General features: G+C 42.8%; 2 protein-coding genes across 3 annotated transcripts; both read right to left on the bottom strand.

Moving 5' to 3' along the window:
• Positions 1-4151: 4151 nt before the first annotated feature.
• LOC116964933 (ovomucoid-like) lies at positions 4152-6358 on the bottom strand. Its single transcript, XM_033006194.2, has 4 exons — positions 6222-6358; positions 5348-5364; positions 4793-4908; positions 4152-4343 (listed from the first exon to the last, which is right to left on the bottom strand). Exons 1-4 carry the CDS (start codon positions 6274-6276, stop codon positions 4298-4300), a joined length of 234 nt encoding a protein of 77 aa, XP_032862085.1. The 5' UTR covers positions 6277-6358; the 3' UTR covers positions 4152-4297.
• A 1659-nt stretch (positions 6359-8017) lies between these two features.
• Positions 8018-20918, bottom strand: LOC104362961 (ovomucoid). 2 transcript variants are annotated; one of them, XM_033006155.1, is made up of 11 exons: positions 20609-20918; positions 17707-17819; positions 15747-15852; positions 13405-13531; positions 12396-12415; positions 11469-11605; positions 10892-10949; positions 10473-10609; positions 9828-9888; positions 8688-8797; positions 8018-8201 (listed from the first exon to the last, which is right to left on the bottom strand). In XM_033006155.1, exons 4-11 carry the CDS (start codon positions 13457-13459, stop codon positions 8156-8158), a joined length of 624 nt encoding a protein of 207 aa, XP_032862046.1. In that variant the 5' UTR covers positions 13460-13531; positions 15747-15852; positions 17707-17819; positions 20609-20918; the 3' UTR covers positions 8018-8155. The 2 variants fall into 2 exon arrangements, with proteins under 2 accessions (XP_032862046.1, XP_009967644.2); XM_009969342.2 differs by lacking the exon at positions 17707-17819.
• Between the last annotated feature and the right edge of the window lie 213 nt (positions 20919-21131).

A 21131-nucleotide genomic window follows, 5' to 3' on the forward strand; every position in this document is an offset into this window, starting at 1 on the left:
TTGGCCTGTTCATATCAATGAAATAATTTTCCTGAAAAATAAATGAGTAATGCTATTTGGATCTTATTCACAAATATCAGAAGTTGAAGGGTTCCTTTGAAAGCTCTTTCTGTTGTATTCTTAGCATCCTGAGTGACTTGACTTTCAGATTGCTTGAACTGATTGTGAGCCTATTTGGAAGGGAAGTAGTAATCACAGAAGCACTAATACTGATTATTCTCCAGGGGCAAGAATGCCAAAGCCTGAAAACAAGGCTTGCTCAGAACTTGCTCCAGCCATGGGTGGAGATGGCACTTGTCAGCTCTGTGGTGGTTAGTGGGGCTGCAGAAACTGTCTCCTCTTCAGCCATGCAATGCAAGCTTCTCCATATCCACCTCCAGATCTGAGATCCCCAGTTACCAAAATCTGTGCTGCTTCTCCAGTTGCCTCTCCTACCAGGCTGAAATCACACTGGTGGCTCAGGAGCTGTTGTGGATGGCCTGGTGTCTGCTAGGGAGCAGCATCATTCTCATGTTTGGCCAACACATGCCCTTTGATTAATTAGATCTGCTGGGGAGGTCCCTCTCTGATCCACTTGCTGCTTCTGAGGGTCTGGGTAGCCAGCCAGGACTGATCCAAAAAGCAGCTCTTTTCCTCCAGTAATCTCTGCCACTTCACAGAGCAGCAGGGAGGAAAAGAGAAGCAAGTCTTGGTGTGGGGTCTTTGAGAAAGTATGGGAGATAATTGGTAGCAGTTAGGGCAGGACGAGAGCTGCTGGGCTAGGTGGGACCTGGGATTGCACAAGGAGCTCCATTAATAAGAAACAGAGATAATGGGACAGAAGTAATTGTGGGGCAGCAGATGAGTTGAAAACAGGCATTAGGAGAAGTCAAAAACAACTGTCTCCATGCTTTTGGAAGAGTGAGCTTTGAGAAATGTCATACACATGTTGCAAATGAGAAGGGCAAAGTGAACTCACCTGTGAAAACCCCTCTGTGGTATTCAAGAGTGTCATGATGGTGATCTTAGTGAGGTGACTTTGGGAACAGGATTATTTTAATATTTCTACAGGTATGAGATCTATAGAAAAGTTTAAATAAAACTCTTCCTGCTATTTCAAGTTCTTAGAGGGCAAACATTCAAGAAGGTTATGGCCACATGAATGGGATAAACACTGGTATCCTCTTGTATTAAGGTAAATAACTCTGGAAATTCTACCCAGTTTCTAATCCAGCATTATTTTTTCCCACATCAGTAATATTTTCCTGGGAATCTTTTCCTCTGGTCTTGAGCCTCCCTATCTCAAGCAGCCCATAATCTACCATGACCTAAAAACTTCTTCATTTATGTTCCCTGCTCTAGTTTAAAACTTGTCACAGGATTCACCTGGCTACCAAGAGAAATTACACTTCCTAATTTTTTTTTTGAGAAATAGAAAAGGTGGCTATGTGCATGCAATACCATGTGTTGTTATTCCAGCAGTCGTATCGTTGTCCTTGCTCCCATATCCTGATGTCACACACGATACTGTAATCAAGAATAAAGTGGTATTATGCTACAGTCTATGCTACTGTAGACACAAATGCAAAATGCATTTCTTTGCCATTGAGTAGCAATGTGGCACACTGCAACAACTCCCGAGACAGGTTGCTGTTCCCAGACCTCTGCACACGGGGGCAGAACTGGATCTTCTATGAGAACATGAATTCAATTTACAGCAAGCAAAGCCGCTGCTCTAAGCAGCACTCATCTAATATTTCTCCTTGTAGTTCAGCTATCTGATTGCTGCTTGCATATCTCCAGTCTTTTAAGCATAGATGATATCACAGGCAAGGGTGTCTGGAATAATTTGACTGTCTGGGAGCTGCATACTAACAGCAAAAGGCTGAGGATCTGGCCCTCCACATCCCAATTCTTCCTCAAATCTCAGCTCTGCCTTGCTGCAATAGCTCTGACACAGCCAGCCCCCCAAAATGACGTCTCCAAGTAATTTTCTTTTAAAACATCATTTTATTTTTCTCTGCATCAAGAAAGAACATAGTACCAAACCATTTATCCTGAATGAAGCCTCAGAGAGAAACTGCATTAACAGAAAGGTCTAGACTGGCCTGAGGTATATTTTGGCCAGCAACAAGTAGAACAATACACTAAAACAGAAGCATTGATATAAAATAGAGCAGAACAAAATAACTACATGCAATGTGTTAATCAGGTTGTGGGGTAATTGAATGGCATTTCCCAAATTGACAAACATCTGATAATGACATAAAGTGCCAAGGTACTGCCTGAAGAATTGTACCATAAAATACCTCGACAGGCAGACAACGTTTCCTGCCTTGAATTTCCTGGAGGGAGAGTTATATTAGTAATGGTGAGAGGATTTTGTGTTGTTGTGGCAGGATTTTATTGAGCAGCAACAAAAAAATCATTTCCAATGAGGTGCCCATAAAAGAAGACTGTCTTCCTCTCCATCCTAAGGAGCTGCCCTGCTGGGGCAGGGGTCCTGGGGTGCCGCTGGGGTCCTGCTCTGCCCTCAGTTACGCCTGAGTGATGCTGCATAACTCTGCATCAGGGTGGAGAATCCATACCCCTTCATTTTTACTCAGACTTTTCCCTCAATTGCCTGGTAGATTTTCCTGTTTAGTGGGCATGGCCCCTGGAAGATGCCCTCTGAAGTCATTGGGATCTTGAGTGCGATCAGGACCATCACTCCAAGGCATCACGGCTCCTGAGGGCCATCCTCATCCTGTCTGCTGCTCCCCAGGAAAGAAAATAAATGCTGAAGCTGGTATTCTCTTACCCCTGACTCCCTCGCTCGGTGGAGTGGGACAAGAAGGATCATGAAACCGCTGAGCCACACACCCCCGCCACGACCTCCCAGAGCTTCTATTTGTCTTGGTCCTAAGAAATTGCATCTGGCGCCAAAATGCCTTCCTTCACACAGACCTCCCTCTCACAGGAGGGACATTCCAGCCCCAGGAGGGGTCTTGGCACTAAATGGCTGCAGAGAGTCATGTCTTTTGGAAATAAATTGTCTCCCTTCAGAGAGCTGCTCTCTCCAGTCTCTGCAAAGTGACACATTGTCACTTAAGATCATTAACTATTTGACTGTGAGACTGCTGCCTGTACAGCACACCACACTGCCAGTGCTTCACTGTTAATGAATAATAAATTAACGCAATGACTCTGAGCCCTTCCTTTCATCAGCTGAGATTTCCAGAGGCCGAAGAATCTCAAAGGATTCTCCACAAGCGACAGTCAATGTAATTACCTACAAGCAGCAGCTAAGTGGTGGGTGAGGTGCAGAACCAGGCTGCAGTGGTAACTGCTAGCAGTCCTCTGAACATCAGGTCTGTTAGGACTGGCTGCCCACTGGTTTCCTACAATACCCCACAGCAATGAATGTTGCAAACATGAATGTGAGCAGCCAGGTATCTGCCTGCCCAGAGAAAACATCCTATCCAGTTGCTTTAGGAAGCAGAGTGGATTGCACAAGGGCTTCTCTCACCTAAAGCCGGGTTTCCAGCCCTGCTCACAAGGGGGAGAGATGCAGCTGGGAAACTGCCCTTCTTCACCAGTTCTCTCGTGGGCATGAGAAATTGGGGCATACCAGGAAAATGAAACAGGGATGAGCAGCTGCTGGTGCCAGCAAGACCCTCTGTGCCTCCATGGCTTTTGCAGAGCAGCCACAAAACACCATCTCCCCACCACCCCCCAACCCCCCATTGCAACAATCTTGGGACTGTCTCTAATTATGTCTATGTTCAGGTTTGCTTGGGGCCTCTTTGTGCTGCCAAAGTCTACCAAACAGTGATGCAGGGGTGAGGCAGCAGGTAGCGTGAGGGCAGCGGTTAGGGAGGCAGACAGTTCCTCTTACCCAAGCAGAGTGTCTGTCCAGGATGCCCTTAGTGGAATAAATCAATTGGAGCATTGCATCAGGATGCATCTCCAGACCTAGTTTTCTTTTGGAAAGCTGGATAAAGGCAGATACCCTCAAGATCTACCCATTGCCTTTGGGGCTGGGGTTGATTTCTTTGTAGATCAGAACAATGTATTTCCTCTCCCTGTAATTTGCCTGTTCATATCCACACCCCAGGATTGTTGCAGTGATGTAACCATGCAACATCTTAGGTAAAAGCAGAATGAGACATATTATTAAAGCAAGACATAAATGCTGATGGCTTTTTTTTTTATTAAGCAGAGGTTTCAGGATTCATCAGGAGCTTTCAAGGTTCAGGATAAGGCTTTAGGAGAGTATCTGCCATGGGGAACACAGCCAGGGAGGATTCCTCTTTCTGAGCTGAAGCCTGTCAAGAAGTTAACACTCTTGAAGACCAATCAAGCGAAGAGTTTGATGGCTTTTCCTGTGGAGAAAGAAATCAGCACCTCAGAGACAGAACATCTGGGCTTTTACTCTTTGTCTCTCCCTCTGGTGAAGGATATATGATAGAGGAATTTAAACAAAACAAAAAACTTCTGAACACTATTCCAGCTATTTCATCTTATTACTAAGATTCAAGGACAAGATAAAGACTTAATTTAAAGGAAGAATAAATAGTCTGTAGGTAATAGACTTTGTTTGCTGGCAGAAAGCTCTTCAGCAAATTACTTAAGTGGGAAATGAAGAACCCTATTAAATGTTACCTCTTTATACCTGAAAGAAGGGAATTCCTGGCAAATTCTCCCAATAAAACACTGACCCTTGCTACTAAGAGAACAGATAAATACAAAATAACTCCAACCAGTCTCCAAGACTGATTAGTTTGTTTAATCTAAGTTAGCCATTAGTGAAGAGATTTATTTTCATACATACAGGAATGCATTGCAGAATAAGCATTTATTCCCATATGTTTTTCCATCAGATCCACAGTGTGGGATGTACTCCATAGTACAGATATTTGCGGGTACCACGTAGCTACTGCAGTAGTCCTGTAATTAGATGCAATGTATGTTCACAAAAAAGCTCTGAACAACAGATATGTAAGAAGGGTGACATTAGGAGAACCCCCACACACCCTAAGCTTCCCCCAGGACCAGCCAGCAGAAAATGCTGAGAAAATGCCCTGGGACAGGGCAGGAGTATGGTGGTATGTTGCCTCCAGCAACGTAGAGCCTGTGTAACCATCATAAATGCTGTTGCAGTAACTTTGACAACAACTTGGTCATGAACTGAATACTGCACTACTTGTTGAAACTATCATCAGATGAAAATGGCAATTTCACCCAATAATACCTGTGGCAAATATTGTTCAGACAGCTGGATGACTCAGGATTTTCAAATGCTCCATCACAATGTGATTAGTAAGGATTTATACAGAAACTGCTTTACGGAAAGAAATTATGAAAAATAGAAAGATCTGTCCCTTACCTGCAGTGCATCGATATCTGTAAAAAAAGGGGAAAAAAATGATACAAATGCAATTCTTGGGCTCTGTTAGAGTTAAAAAACCTGTGAATGCATGCCCTGAATATGCAACTTTCAATTTAGTGTTTGTTAACAAATGACTTCTTAGACATAAGGAATTCCAGGCAAAATTTTGTGTCATGTTTTGTGTTTACAACATTGATTTTATAGTATGATTTTTTTAGTGAGGGTTACAGCCAAGATGGAAAAATGTACAAAATTAAAGGAAAAAAAAAATGCATTTTCCATGGTTCAGATGATAGCAGGACATGCCCTCAAAGCTAGTACAAGTACTCAATTTGTACTCAAGCAAGTTATTGAGACAAACAGGTTCATAAAGCTGGCAAGTGCACAGAGGCAGTGTCTTGTATGCATTGCCACAATACCTCTTATTTAAGAGAAGTATTTAGTGAGATGAAACTTTTATAAAGCTTCTACAACTGTTCAGGCTCTCAAATTACATCTCAGTTCAGGATGACTACAAGAAATGTTAGCTTTCATTCAGTAAAATAATTTGTGTTTCTGCAACATTTCAGAGGTTAAATACTGGATGTCTGAGTCTCCGGGTTGTACCACGTACATGTCACTTCTTTCATTATGCATAAACTAGCACTGAGAGTAGAGCTGTTCCCACAGTTGTTCTTACCCACTCAGTTCTGTTGCTAAAATATTACCCCATAAGTGATAGTCTTTGATGTCAAGTCTTTTCAACACTATCTTTCTAGGAGTAAATAAGTCCTTGTAGAATGAAGCTCTTTCCAGTCTGAGGATGTTTCCTGGTTTTAAAGACAGGCAGCGCTTACTCAAAGGCAGAACAGGAGGCAATAAAGCTACTCACCTGGGATGCAGCAAAGGGCTAGAGCAAGAATCAGCAACACACCTGCAGTCTTCATGGTGACTGAAGTACCTACAGGCAGCGGAGACTGTGTTTCGCTCAGTAAATGTAGCCGTAATTCTACCCTCAGGTGGTAACCATGCTTTTATATATGTGCGTGTGTTTATGTGTTTGTGTGCATTCATATTTGGCTTATCCACCCTTATTCTGAAGTAACATTCCTGGTCTTTTGTTGGGGTGGCAATCTTGACAGAGCTAAGCCATGCTGTAAAGCCAGGAAGAATGCTACTTCATCAACAGCAGTCACGGCAAGTTTAGATGTGTTAGATACACCCTCTGTGTCATTATTTCAAGTGAAGTATGTGACAAGTTCCTTCTGAAGTACCATAGAAAATTCCTGTGGGCAAAAGAGCAACCGTACAAACCTAAGCAGCAACCACTGTCAGATTTTCTCTGTTTGCACCTATCAGTGCCTATTTACATGCAGTGCTTTTCCATGAGCAAAACATTGAATGAACCGCTTCCAGAGTGGAAAGTCTCTACTTTTATTTTCATGCTTCATCCCAGTAATGCATCACTAAGTTATAGTGAAACCAGGAAAACCATGAACTGGGAAGCAAGAGGGTGTCCCAGACACTGAAGGGAGTCCTTGGACTGAACAAGAGATGGAGCAACTATCATGGGCACATGCAAAGAATTTACAATTGTTATTTCCCCCAAAAGCCATTAACGTTGTGGGTTAGATTTGTAGTAATGGACTGATAGTCTGATGATGACAGAATGATGTGAGACCCTAGTCTGGATCCTGGAAAAATTGAACCCAATCTGGAAATTGCTGCTTCATCCATCCGCCCATCTCAACATAAATCCTTTGTTTTACCACCAAAGCATCGCTTTTTTGGACAACCTCATTCCATCAAGGAAAACAAGTACCGCCCTCTGTTTGGCTCCTAGAAGAAATGCATATGGGAGATATTCCTTTTTAGAAGGGATATGCTCAATTTGTTTATGTTTCTCTTGTGTAGATCAAAAAAAAAACAACCCACCAATTCAATACTCCAACAGAGGACAAGAGCAAAATAAATTTCACGGACAAGATGCCAATGGTAGGTCACACTCAAAAAACTGAAGGACACTTTGTCCTTGCACTGTGAAACACTGCTGAAGCACTCCTTGGTCTGACAGAGTATTATGCTATTAAAGAGAGAAGACAATTAGGCAGGAGTAAGAACCATCCCTAGGCGGGCGTTTAACAACCTCCAAATGTTTTAAGATAAAGTATGATTTCAAGATGAGAAAAACCTAGAAATAAGTCATTTGGAGGACCTAGACAAATAGGCAGGGCCCACTCATGTGTCTGAAAAATATGGGCTTTGTTAACAGACTGTCCTTGCAGAGTGCTATGCTTCAGGTGAGGACTGTGCTCTGAAGGCCAGGGATCAGCTCTTGGTGCAGACACGTCCACAGTTGGACCAGGTTCTGCTGATGCCTGCACAGTGCACCAGAAATACCTTAGGAGAGATCAGATAGTGTCATCACTTCAGAGCCGTATTTCAGACCTTTACAGTGTCAAACATCTAAGAGGGTCTGAACACTAAACTAATGTAGGCTGCCTACCATTTAAGTACAAAGTCATACAGCTCTGAGGTTTATGCATCTGTATGTGATTTTCTGTCTTCTATGAGAGGGAGGGGAGCGAGACGCAGAACTATGAGCACATAACACATTCAGTCTGGCATCATCATTTAACAAATCAGAAGAAACTGTTTCATAAGACAACACGTGAAACAAGACAAATAAATGTTGCTGATGTAGTTTATTGAGAATGAAAATCAGGAGCGAGCTGAATCCCCCAGAGGGCAAGATAAACTGAGGTGAGATCTTTAGTTGGGATTTGCCAGTGGGGATCCTGTGGTGAATTCTCTCAGCACTGATACTCAGCATTTTCCAAAATGGCTTAAAGTGAGTGTCTCATTGCTGTCCCTGAAAGCAAGGAGAGGAAAAAATGGATTAGACACAGAGTCCTGCCTGCTATAATCTGTCCTTCTGCTTGGCTCCTAGAGAAGGCATCAGATACAATCCTGACACAGAGCCAAAGAACTTGCAGACCGAGAGTCCCATTAGGTATTTGATTATTAAGAGGTGAGTGAAATGATTTAACCCATTCTTAAGACTGAAAATATTTTGGAGGAAACTATAATGAAACTTGAAATTTCATTTTCTCTGCAACATGCAAGAAAAATTCCATTGAGGTTAATGGTCTTTAAACAACTCATACTAACAAACCAGACATAGCTCTTTGTATACTCTAATAAAAAAAAAAAAAAAAAATATTAGCATGATGGCTAGTATTCTCTCCTGCCCCAAATCCCTAATTAACACTGGTCAACAAACATGAAAGTGGCAACTGCAAACTTGTGTCTATAGGAGGCAACTGATAACACAAATGTGATCCATGTTTGTACATACACAACTGCATTGCAGAAGTTACACTTATTGCTGTATGTTTTGTTGTCAGAGCCACAGAGAGGCATGGACTCAAGCGAACAGACAGGTTTAGGGTAGTCACTACAGTCAACCTGGAAAAAAAAATAAAAAAAATCTCATGTGAAGGATATGAAGGAGTCAATAGCAGAAGGGCTTGAACCTCTAGCTACAGCTGCAGTGCTAATGATAATGATCTAACTAAAAGTAATTAACTTCCTTGCACAATCTGATATAAACCAAGGTGTCAGTTTCTCCTATGACAGAAGAATTTAATAATATAAAAATAGATCATAATTTCCTGTTTGAAGAGATGTATATGATAACCTGACCACAGCATCTCTAAGCATCAGCGGTTCACTCAGTGAATGTGCCATGCTCGTGATCACATTGCATGGTGTTCCCAACGTGGCCAGGAAATTAAATGGAAAAACACTGCTGTCTGGAGAAATGTAGGTGCTGATGCCTGTATAAAGGTCCAGTATCTCTCCCATAGTCTTAAAACAGGAAGATCAGCACTTAGCTAGATACTGTGAGAGTGGGATTTTGTTTCTTTGTGCAACGGGTGCTACACTTGCTAAGAAGTATCATAGTGCAAAAAATGTATATGGATTCAGGAAGAGGCTGAGGAATTTCATGGAGGAGAAATCTATCAAGGCTTACTGACTACACAGAAATGGCACCTAGCTGAGGTTTATCACCTGAAAATAGCTGGAGGGTGGAAGAGTAGAAGTCCTATATATACTCACTCTACTCTTACCCTCTCCTACGCAATCCTTATGACCTCTGCGCTAAGAGCAGGCTCTGCATCAAGCCATCATGTGCTTGATGGACCATTGGTCTGACCCCAAAGGCCATGCTCTGTTCTTATTCTCAGTTATGCCCCAATGGATTATTTCCAATACTACTCTTTCACCGATACCTTCCTGAGCAGTCACCCCCTTCCTTTTCTGATGTTAGCACAGATAACGTGCATTACTAGCACAATCTTCCCCATGCTGAAGCACAGGAGCAGTTACACTCCTGTAGCATGCTGCTGCTCTGGGCGCTGCTGCAGACACTGGCAGTGCTTATCCTGACATCAGTGGGACTGAAACCCAGCCCCTCATCATGCAGTTCACTTACTGTAGCAATTTCCTTCTTACATTCACCATCATACTTCTTGCCAACACTGGTTCCAGGCTCTCTGGGAATGGAAAAAAACCTGTGTTAGGGAGCTCTGTGAGCAACCTGTTCTGCTGAACCCCATGTCCCAGCAATGCAGATCAGCCTCAGGTACAACGTATGAGCTACAGGAGACTTCCAGCTTAGGTTGTGTCCTCATGGCTCTAGACACCAGCTCAGGTGGTGACACAGCCTGCCCCAGAGTGCTGTTTTATAGCATGATAAAACAGGGTATAGCATGTTATAGCAGGGTATTAGCGTGAACGAGGAGCTAGGCTGTGTGACAATATAGATGCACCCTAGGTTAGTTACTGTCCTCTGCAAGGCAGCATCTCCCACATAGACCCTTTTAACTTGGGAAAGAGAAGAATTCTCTCCTGTGTTAGATCCCCACCCAGCCCTCTACTTCTCTCTCCACATCAAAGGCACAATTCTCCTTCTAATCACAAAGGAAAACAGGATGTAGCCACCAGGGAAAGAGGAGGGTCAAAGTCCAAGCACCTTAAAGAAAAGGCCTTGGTAGAATTCCTTATATTCAGAAGAACAGCTGCTAGGAGTGCTAAGTACTCGCCCCTCACAGGAGAGATCTGCACACGCAGTACTCACAGGTTATGGGCACACAGCAGGCACTCATTGTCATAGGTGACCCCATCGGTACCACAAACAGGGCTGAGGTCTTTGTTGCAGATCAACATCACTTTGCCTTCCTCGTTTGTTGTATTGGGATATCTACTGCAGTTCACCTGTTGAGGGAACACACAAAGCACTGGTGAAGGCTTACTTATAGGAAACAAGTAGATCTGGTGAGTGTGTCTCTCTGGCCACCTAGGACACCACCACAGCAGGAAAAATGCTTTTTTGTATGTCACTATGATGACAGTTCACTTGAAGATGACCAATGCAAGAATCTGACAGCTCATACATCCTCTTCTTTAGTGTTTGAATTATTTCTAGGGGAATAAGTAAGCAGCTTTGGCCCCTCAGAAGCAGGAAATGCCCCTTGTTTTGCCCTTGGTTTCACTTACAGGGACAAATTCCTTGCATTCTCCATCATGGTATTTGCTGACATTGGTTCCATATTCTCTGGAGAGGGAAAGACAAATATTAAGAAGTTCAGTAAAGACATCTTGCTACATCCTAGGTGCTGGAAATATGTAAGTAATACAAGGGAAACCTGACTTTTTATCAGTCAAGCTTATATATAGAGAGATTTGCAAAAGTAGTACCATCCTCCCTGCCCAGCTAGCACTGAGTGGCTGGCAGGGCTGTAAAGACCCTGAGAGGTTTAGGACCATTTGGGGCAGATCAGAGCAGAGCATCTCTCCATCCTTTTGCTCTGCTTTGTTGTGATGAGATCTGCCCTAGGGGCTGTCATCTGGATGATCCTTGAGCTGGAGAAGAAAAATCTGTATAAATTACACCAGCAAAGGAGAGACATGGTGACTAAAGCAATGTCTAGGCAACAGAGTGCCACACAGTGATATTCAAGCTCATTTTGAAGGAGTTGACACAAGTGACATATGACAGATCACTCTTCATTGAAAAGTGGTGCTGTCAGGAGTCCTAAGCATTGCTGCCTGAGATCTCCTATGCAGTACATACATGTTGTTGGCACAGAGCAGACACTCATTGCTGTAGGTGACTCCATCAGTACCACAGATGGGGCTGAGGATCTTGCTGCAGACCAACACCTCTTTGCCTTCCTCATTTGTAGTGTTGGGATACGTACTGCAGTCCACCTGACAAAGGAGCATGCAGCAACAGGATGGAGAAAACATTTTACATTCACAACTCTAATTTTGCACAAGACAGTGACCAGATACAACCTGCAGTGGGTTTTTCGCTACCACAGCACCAACTTGTGCTGGTGGGTCAATCTAGTAACAGGTGAATCCTTCCTGCAGAGACCTCCCCACACAGCAGGAGAGAAGGAGAAGAGGGCTATAGCCATGCAGTCCCCTCAATGGGGTAAATTAGTGGTGGTCTCATGCTCACTTGGCATCATTTTGCAAAGGCTATTCATTGGTTCCTTATTCTTATATTCTTGTGGCCCTTCCAGTGCACTTCTGTTATTACTCTTTCATGCTCAACACACTAGTCATGTTTTTTTTTTCAGAGGAGCAAGACTAATGACCTCATGTGTGGAAGCTGGAGTGTCTCCTACTATTTTTTTTTTCAGTAGGTTGCCTTTGGGTAGGGTCTGATACCACAGTCTATTGTTATCAGTTTAGAGCCAGTCATATATGACCAGCTTAAAGCTTAGACCAGTTTAAAGTTGGTGAAAAATAGATTAATCCAAAAATTTTGTATCATTACTAGTACTACATTATTAATATACAACATAGATGTAGAGCCAAGAACAGTATCATTTAATGTTTTATACTGTAGAATCTGACTACAATGACATTAATTTCACTTGAGGTGAAAAACAGCTAAGCATCCACAGGCCTGAGATTTTTCTCATTCCTTTGGTTGTCTTTATGTGGCCACATACCTGAGATAAGTGACAGAAAAAAATCTTCCACTCACCTCAACCCCAAAGGTAGCATCTGGAAAAGGGAGGCAGAAAGTGTGAAACAAAGCCAACATGATAAGACTTCAGTTAAAGCTGGAAATCTGGATGTAAAATTCCTATATGCAGGACCAAACTGAATGATTTCCAGCAATTGGTTTCCTGAACAAAATAAACTATGTATGATTTTTTTTTTTTCTATATTGATAAGTAAAATAGCATTGCTTATTGCTGGCTGTGATGAAACATGATTTTGAATAGCTTTATTCTTTTTTATTTTGAGCTAGGTAGACTTATTCATTGAAAATGGAATAGATTTCCTTCCTTATCTTTTTACACATCCATTTTGACCCAAAAAAGCTGTTGTTACATATCTGAAAAAAAACCTGAGTCAATACAGATAAATGCAAATGCAAATAGTCACCTACAGGATAAGCAAATACATACAGCATCTGTTGTCAAGAATATGCATTTTAAAGAAGCCAAGTATGAAAAAAAAGAATTGTCTTTGACTTTGTAATTTCATCAGATGTAAATATGCAGTGAGAACATCAGACACCGGCTGGTTTTCATCTATTTCTCCATTAGCAGCAAAAGTATTGCAGGAAAGTTGCCAGACTCCTACAAAGAACTTGCTTATGCCATTACAATATTTTCATGACTAGTTAATAGAGGTCTGTCCACCTCGTTATGGCCTTGTTTCAAGTATTTATTCATTTGCTGTAATTGTACAAGTGTAAGCAGCATAACAGTGTTAAAAAAACGGTGTAAAAAGTATAACAGCACTAGTTACCAGCATAGATCTCCACTTGCAGTTATTTGTGTTTGACAGACAACCAGATACAACATGGATCCATTTAAGACTGTCTTGAAATTTGCTCTTGCATCCTATGCAATGCCAACGTACCAAGGCAGCCTAGCTCTTTGTAGGAGAAAATTTTCTCTCCTTGAAGCCACTACCTTATCCTTTTAAAGACAGCCAGGAGTCAGACATGAAGCCTCTGCAGCACCTTAAGAGTTACTCACCTGGGAAGCAGCAAAGCACAAAGGAGAGGACCACAAAAGCACCTGGCATGGTCATGGTGAAAATATTTCTTGAGCCTGCAGGCTGACTGCTACTGCTCTGCTGATGAGATGGTCTCCTCAAGGCTGACTGCAAATATATACAAATGCAATGTCTAAATTGTTCAACTGTAACATAAAACAACCAGCAGAATCTGTCAGAAGTACAATGAGGCTGGTAATATTTATTGAGGTCTTGACTTTCAGGTAATGGTCTGCATCAGCTAGGCAATTGATTTTGGCTGGACATCTGGTTAACAGCTTGAGACAAGTATCACATGTTCTCAGTGGCCAAAACCAAACAAACAGTCTTTTAGACAAAAGACACCTCGTTAGGATTCTGATAGAAATGTAAGGAGCATAAAATATTGAGGGGAATAAAGAGCAGGTCCTTCATTTGTCTCTGCAGAGCAACATCTTCCATCAGGGAGCAGCTTAGGCAAAGCACACAGTACTGCCCTGCTTGCAGATCAGGCTAAGTGTCTCTGCTTTCCTTTCTGGTTTTGGGTGGTTTTTCCACATTCCCAGATATTCACCACTAGGTATGTACACAATTCAGGTGTGACTTTGCCATCAGAACTCCTTAAGCTTTGTCAGGTGAGTCTGGCAGAACTGTGTCTAACCTGTGAAGCCAATGGTATTTAGCACTGGTTTGATAAAAGAAAGGAAGGGCTTCTTGACAGTTTCACTGCCTGGGTATAGGAAAGTTCAGCAGAAGACTTAAAAGCCACTAAAAATGTCACTTGAGCCTTATCAGCAGGGAGCACCTATTTACAGACCTAGTCACAGTTAAACATACTGACCAATTCAAAGTGTTCTGCCAAGCCATCTTAAGAACAAAAGACACTGAAGGTTTGGGAACCTATTTACATAGCACCAACTACACTTTAAAGTACAGTAGGTCCTTTCTCCCTGCAGATGTTTTAGAAAATTATATTTAAGGCATAGAGCCTGTCCCAATTTTCCTGTCTGTCTTGCACCTCCAGCCTTTGTACCATCTCCAAATTGCTCCTTTCTAGGAGGGGATCTGGACCTCTGTTGTTTTAGTAAGTGTAATTTTGCAAAAGTGGGCTCTGCCTTTAACTTAAGTTTCTTAGCATGATCCTTTTCACAGGTCCAAAATGGGAAGCACACCTGGTTTTTTTTTTTTGGTCACAGCAGCTAAGCATTGTGCTTAGGATAGACTTCAGCACCATGGTTGATGCAGAGTAAAAGATGCTTTACAGGTGCTTCCTTGAACAAAGCACCACTCATTAATCAAATGAAATTCAGCTGAAATCACTGAAAGTTAGCCCAAACCATTGTGTTGGCGTCTGATACATCACAGTAGCCTAAAGGGTATACATTGATCCTTAAATGTATAAATTGTATAGTGTATGGAATTACCTTTCCTGGGCACTGACATGTTACGAAGGCCACAGTATGACTGTGTGGAGATGTATCTTACATTTTTACCTATTAGAGATAGATTTCTTCACAGGGAGAAACATTAAAATAATTATGCTGCTGGGTTAGTTTCTATAAATTACTGGGAGGATGCATGAATATTTTAGACAGATATGGCACATCTTCAAGATGTATTGCTCTAATGTGCCTTGCGGATGGCATCTCTGGAAGCCAAATACTTCTCCCTGAGCACATACAGAAGCATGCTGAGGCTGCTGTCACATGCCACGTTTGTTGCCTTCATCAGTTCACCTGTACAGTCTCTGCACAGTTGGAGGAAGGTACATCTTTCTGGGTCAAATGTGAATTTTGCCACTGACTTCTCCATCCAGGCAGTGAGACCTCCCTGAATCATCCTCGCCAGCCTTCCCAGCCCCAACCTGGCAGCTTCTGACACGTTGCTTCCTGCCTGGTGCCCGCATGCTGCTGCTCCAGGCTGCTCCCTGCCCCGGATGGTGCTTCTCTTCTAGGCAGGACCAACCTCTCTCCTGATGGGTGGAGAGCACCTTCCTGCCAAAGGCTGGCGTGCGTTGGCCTGTATACACCAGAGAAAAATTTTCCACTGCAACTGCCGGGTTCAGCACTGCGTCTGTCACTTACTGACCCCGAGCAACTCAGATTTCCTTCAACCACCACAACGCTCATCTGACATTCAGCAGACCCATTCTTCCTCTCTCTCACCTACAGACACTTCTAGGGAACTCACATCTGTGACAATTAAGTTCTGACTGGGGAACACCAGTCTCCCCTGAGCAGCTCGGGTACCCCCTCCAGGAAAACCACAAAAGTGACTCCCAGAGTTCACCAGGTTTCAGACTCATACACAGCCTCCAGCCAGCCAGTGTCCACAGCCTCCTCACCTGGGGTTACAGCTCCAGATTATCCTGACTCCGATAACAGCATGGGAAAATTCCACAGCTGGATAAACTCATGTTGTAGGACAGGTTGCTCAGTTCTTAGCTACTCCTGGAAGAACAGTTAGAAAGAGGATTTAGTCTGCAGTCCTGCCACAGATCTCACGCTGTAATCCACTTCATTACAGTATTCTAATCTTCAAAGTCAGATGCAGCATATGGCTAATGACCATTTGGCTAAAGGAAGATCCTCATGTGTGCAGAAGCCAGCATGAGGGCAGCGATCTGCAAGTACGTAAAGGCAGTGCTACACCTTGAGGTACCACATCTCAAGGTATCACGTTATGGTCCTGAGCACCAGAAGGTCTGTGGACTGACACTGGGGCAGGATTTGGTCACTATATAACTCTCTCGCTTACCCAAGGAATTTCTTGTTTTACATTTCTCATTACAGTTTTTGCAAGTATCGATTTCATATTCTCTGGAAGAATCAAAACTGATGTTGGGAAATTTTCTTAGCAGATACACAACTCCTCAGAACAAGTAATACACTGATAAATGAATGACAAACTTTAATACCAATTTCCAAACATTCCTGGGTTTTATCACATTATTTAATTAACAAATATCTGTTGTAAAAGTGAGAAATAACAATAATTAGTTGTAGCTGTTTCATGAAATTGCCACTAATCACTCCAAAATGCCTGCTAAATATAATTCAGACTGCAGTTTCCATCTTTGTCTTTCTCTTGGCTACAGTGTGGCAAATAACTATTTGTACTGAGCCATGCACCTGGAGAAACTGATAGAGAACAAATGGAAGATCTGCCTCTCACCTAGTGCCCAAAGACACCATTTGAACTAAGCAATAAGGCAAATAAAGTCACTGATATGATTAAAACATATCAATATGAAAACATATCCATGTGTTTATGAACATATTAAATACAGTTTGATTCAGGTAATGCCAGTGAATGTTTTCCTGAACTAATAAGACCATGTGCAGAACTTTGTACCCTGCAGATGAAGGCCAACATGGTTTCACATTACTTATGCAATTAATTCAATGTACTTGGACCCACTGCAAGGACAGATGTTGACACATGGGAAAGAGTCCAGCAGAGGCCACCAGACTGGTCAGAGGCTGGGGCACAGGGCATTCAGGATAAGCTGCAGGAGCTGGGCTTTTTCATCTTGGAGAAGAAATGGCCACAGGGGATCACACTGTTACCTGCAGCTCCCTAATGGGGTTATAGAGAAGACAGAGCCAGAGTATTCTCAGATCTGCATGGCAAAAGGATTAAATTCAAACCAAATAGGAGGAATTATTCTTTGCCACCAGGGTGATCAAGCAGTGACACAGGAATCAGAGAGGCCATGCATGTCCTTCCTCAGTGATATTGTAAACCCAGCTGAACTACAAAGGCCTTGAGCACCCTGAGCTGACTTTGGCCTTGTTTTGAGCAGGAATTGGGCTAGAGACCTTTAGAGAGTTCTTCCAACCTGAGTTATTTTATGTATATCGTACTTACATAACGCTCTCTCCTATGGATAGTTTTTAGTAGTGAAGGAACATATTTCTCCATGACCCAGGAGAGCAGCCTCAGAGTTTTCCTACAACCTTTGCTAAAGGGCCACAGGTAAGTGGAACAAAGAGGTCCCAGCATATTTTTGTGGGGGATGACCAGTAACATGTACAACAAAAAGGTATATTGTTAAAAACCACACTAATCTATTCAAATGTGAGGATGCTATTAGTTCTCAATGATTTCAAAGTCTCTTCACTTTTGCAACAGCACAGGCCCCCTGCCATCACAACACTTCCCTAGAAGAGCATCAACATTCAAACCTACAGCAAAGTTATTTGCACCACAGAAAACCAGCTGGCAAAATAGCAGCCACTTCACCACTGTGCTGCAGCCTGGACCAGGCATGGGTCTCAGCAGCAACAGCTCTGAAGACATACCTCCACTTCTCACCTCACCAGCTCCAGCTCTGGGCGGTTTCTGGATGATGAGGACATCTGGTCAGGGCTCCATTACACAGGGCAAGAGTTACTCACATGAAAACAGGAACGTGCTAGAATGAGCAGCAGAAAAAGGAGGCACTGAACAGCAGAACATTTGGCTGGACAACGGCCCAGGCTATCACTCTTTGAAGTGAACATACTGCAGGAAAGGTGGTTTAGAGGTAATACAGGAGATGTTACCCTGCAGCTGGTCAGAGGAAAAGGAAATAATGGGTTTAATCAGTTTCTCTGACACTTCAGTGATCTCCACTGTGCATCACTGAGTGCTGGTTTCATCTTTGCCACAGCCCAGGCAGGAACAATGAGGAAGTGGTTGCAGGGAAGCAGCAGCTGACCTGGGATTGACACTGTTCATGGCTGCCTGGCAGGAGAAAGTCAATCTGGCAACTTCACTGCTAAGGCTTGGAAAGTCTCCTTTAGTAGCTGGAGTCAGAAGAAAATCTTCCAAAGGTAAGAAATAAAAATAGAAAATTCAGTAGATTCTTATCTGTAAGTAGACATTATTTATAGCTCAATGCACAGTTAAAATAGAATGAACAAGCATGTTCTGCCATGAAAGCAAATTACTTTGAGGTTATATAAACCAGGGGTATAGTTGAACACATCTCCAAAGGACAGCAGATGAGGCTTTTTCAAGCTACCAGTCATCTAGCAGCACGCATGTCTTCAGAATAGCACACAGCAGGGGGATTGTGGCTGTGTCCCTCAGATATCAGACAGCTACGCAAGCCACCAGAGTGTCATTGCCAAGAGAGGCTTATAGGCAGAAGTAAGATATTTTAATTGACTAACTAGCAGAGCTAGGAAAAGTAATTCAGTATGGTTGGAATGAGAAATAGCTGCATGTTACTGAGCAGCAAAGAGGAATATGGAGGCCTCAAGGAAAATTACTTGATCCCTAGACAGCTGCCTTCAGGAGCTTGTTTACAGAGGAATAAGCATCCTGAATGCAGCTACAGTATGAAGGCTATGGCAAGGCTGGCTGGGGAGACAGGTTACAGTCTCCCATGAAGCACAGGGATCATCTCTTCACAGTGAGCTGCCAAGTCTCATTAATTTATTATAGGAACATGCTTTCAGTGCTTACTCCCCTCAGTTGTGTTCCCTAAGATTGACAGAAATGTCTATAGACCACAAAGTGTTCTTGACAAGAGGGTAATTAACCTTCAGTGTTTACATCTCCCTCCTCTTGATAAGTAACACACTAAGTCTGTGCATTTTGGGAAGGACTGGCTGTAAACAAGTGATAGTTTCCTTTTATGCTCTTGATCAGAGGTCAGAATAATGATTTTTCTGAGCTCTAGCTGGAGTAGTAGGTAACTGGGGAAGAATTTCCTTGAATAAATGGCCAAAGCCTTAGACTCAGGACTTTTGGACCAGCCCCAGGTCTGTGAATGAGATCCCCATCAGCCTGTAGCTCCACAGCCCTTGGGGCCAGGATCTGGGACCTGCTCCGTGCAAGCTTAGGACAGGGTGACCTGAGGCTCTGCCCAACTTAAGGGAGCTAGAGGTGCAGAAGTTTATACACAGGTATATGAGAAAGAAATTATTCTAAAGAGGTTTCTGAGTTAGATAAACATTTCAAGAGTGTGTGTCCCTGCAAAAACCTCATATGGGCGGAAGCAACCAGCAGTGCAAAGCAGCTGTTCCTGGAGATGCCAATCCAACACCACCACAGTAACCTGGAGGCATCTCTCTGCCTATTAACTGCCCCAAGAAACATCAGTGTATCACATCCCCAGCCCAAGTTTTCTTTCCATATGAAACCACAGGATGAGGCAATGCAGAACAGGAGCAAGTAGAGCATCAAGTGAAAACATACTCCAACACCTCACCTTATCAGCCAACAAACTAGCAAAGATTCGCATGAGAAGCAATGTTTGAAAAAGACAAATGAAGGTGGTTGCTTTCATTTATGGGAGGAAAACCAGGAACCTCTGGGATTTGGGTTGAATGATGGTTTGCTTTTTCAGAAGAATACTGTAAATAAAGCAGCAACAAGGGATTTTCTTTCTGAGGGCTAGGGTGCAATAAGCTAAGAATGAAAATCCACTGCTCTCCTAGTGGGAAAGAAAGGGAAAATATGGTGAGAGACAGGATGCATCATGGTGCTATAACTTGGACACTTGCCTGGAACAGGAGGAACTGGATGGAAAGTGTTTCTATAGCTGAAGGACTATTAACATCATAACCATTGAACACTTCTTCCTTCATTATTAACATCAAAAGAAAGGGCAACTGTTTCATTTATTCTGCAAAGCTGGGTTTTAATGAGACCACTGGCTGATTCTTTGCAGCTGGACATGGGTGAAGCACCATTGGTGCTGACAGAAAGGAACACGCTGCTGAATTATAGGATTTTACTATTTCACAGACATTGAGGTATATAGCAGGACTTCTACCATCCCTGAACTATTGCACTAGCAAAGTAATGCAGTTATTTACTTAATATGTTAGTACATGCATGATAACTGCTATGTTGTACATGATCATATAGCCCCTACATCCCCTGGATTGGGCACTGTGCCCCATCTGCAACCTGACAAAAATTCTTGTCTCAGGAGAGCTGAATGCACTGATATCTGCAAAGGTTTTGTGTGTCCCCTTCTCTGGTCTTGAAACAGGTTATACTGCACTTTCCTGATGCAGTCAGTGAAGGTTGTTTGTGCATGCTTGCATAGCAAAGAAATTTTTCTGCTACTTGTCTCATATTTTGCATCTTTTTGCCATCCTTGTCTTCATACATTTGAATGCAGACTGTGGAGAATAGCAATATTAGAAAGCTAGCGTTAAATCACTGCCAAATAAAATGTCAACAGAAGGTATATGCATCACTTACATCCAATCGTATGCTGCCTGCTCAGCATCCGGCTGACATTATTTGGGATGCTGCCACAGAGAGCAATGGGAGTGCAGACTGCTTCTTGGTTTGCCTTCCTCCTTAGTCACTGGGATGACTGCTGTTGCAGAGTCCCTGGGTGTCCCATGTTTTCTGCAGAAGGGAAAGTCTGCCATTAGAGACTCAGTATGACCATTTTTCCCAAAGGGGGACTGGTGCTGGGAATGTAAATAAAACTCTGAAATGATACAAGCGAAGGAGAGTTCATCTGAGTTAACCAGCAACAATGAAGTGGTTTTATTGTCTCTGACTATTATAAACCTATCAGTCAACCAACCTATGCCATCTGAAGATGCTGCATCATTTGGATTTCCACTCCAGCTATTTTCTTCAGCTAGTTTCTTTTCTCTGTTAAATCTTCATGATTTCCTCCCAAGCACAAACAGCAAGTGAAGAAGGAGAAAAGGAGGATAAACTGGAAAAGCACAGGGAGAGGCCAGGGACTAGGGGATTGTCACTCGGA

The sequence above is a fragment of the Tyto alba genome, unplaced genomic scaffold, assembly GCF_018691265.1.
Source record: "Tyto alba isolate M040663 unplaced genomic scaffold, T.alba_DEE_v4.0 Super-Scaffold_17, whole genome shotgun sequence".
Lineage (NCBI taxonomy): Eukaryota > Metazoa > Chordata > Aves > Strigiformes > Tytonidae > Tyto > Tyto alba.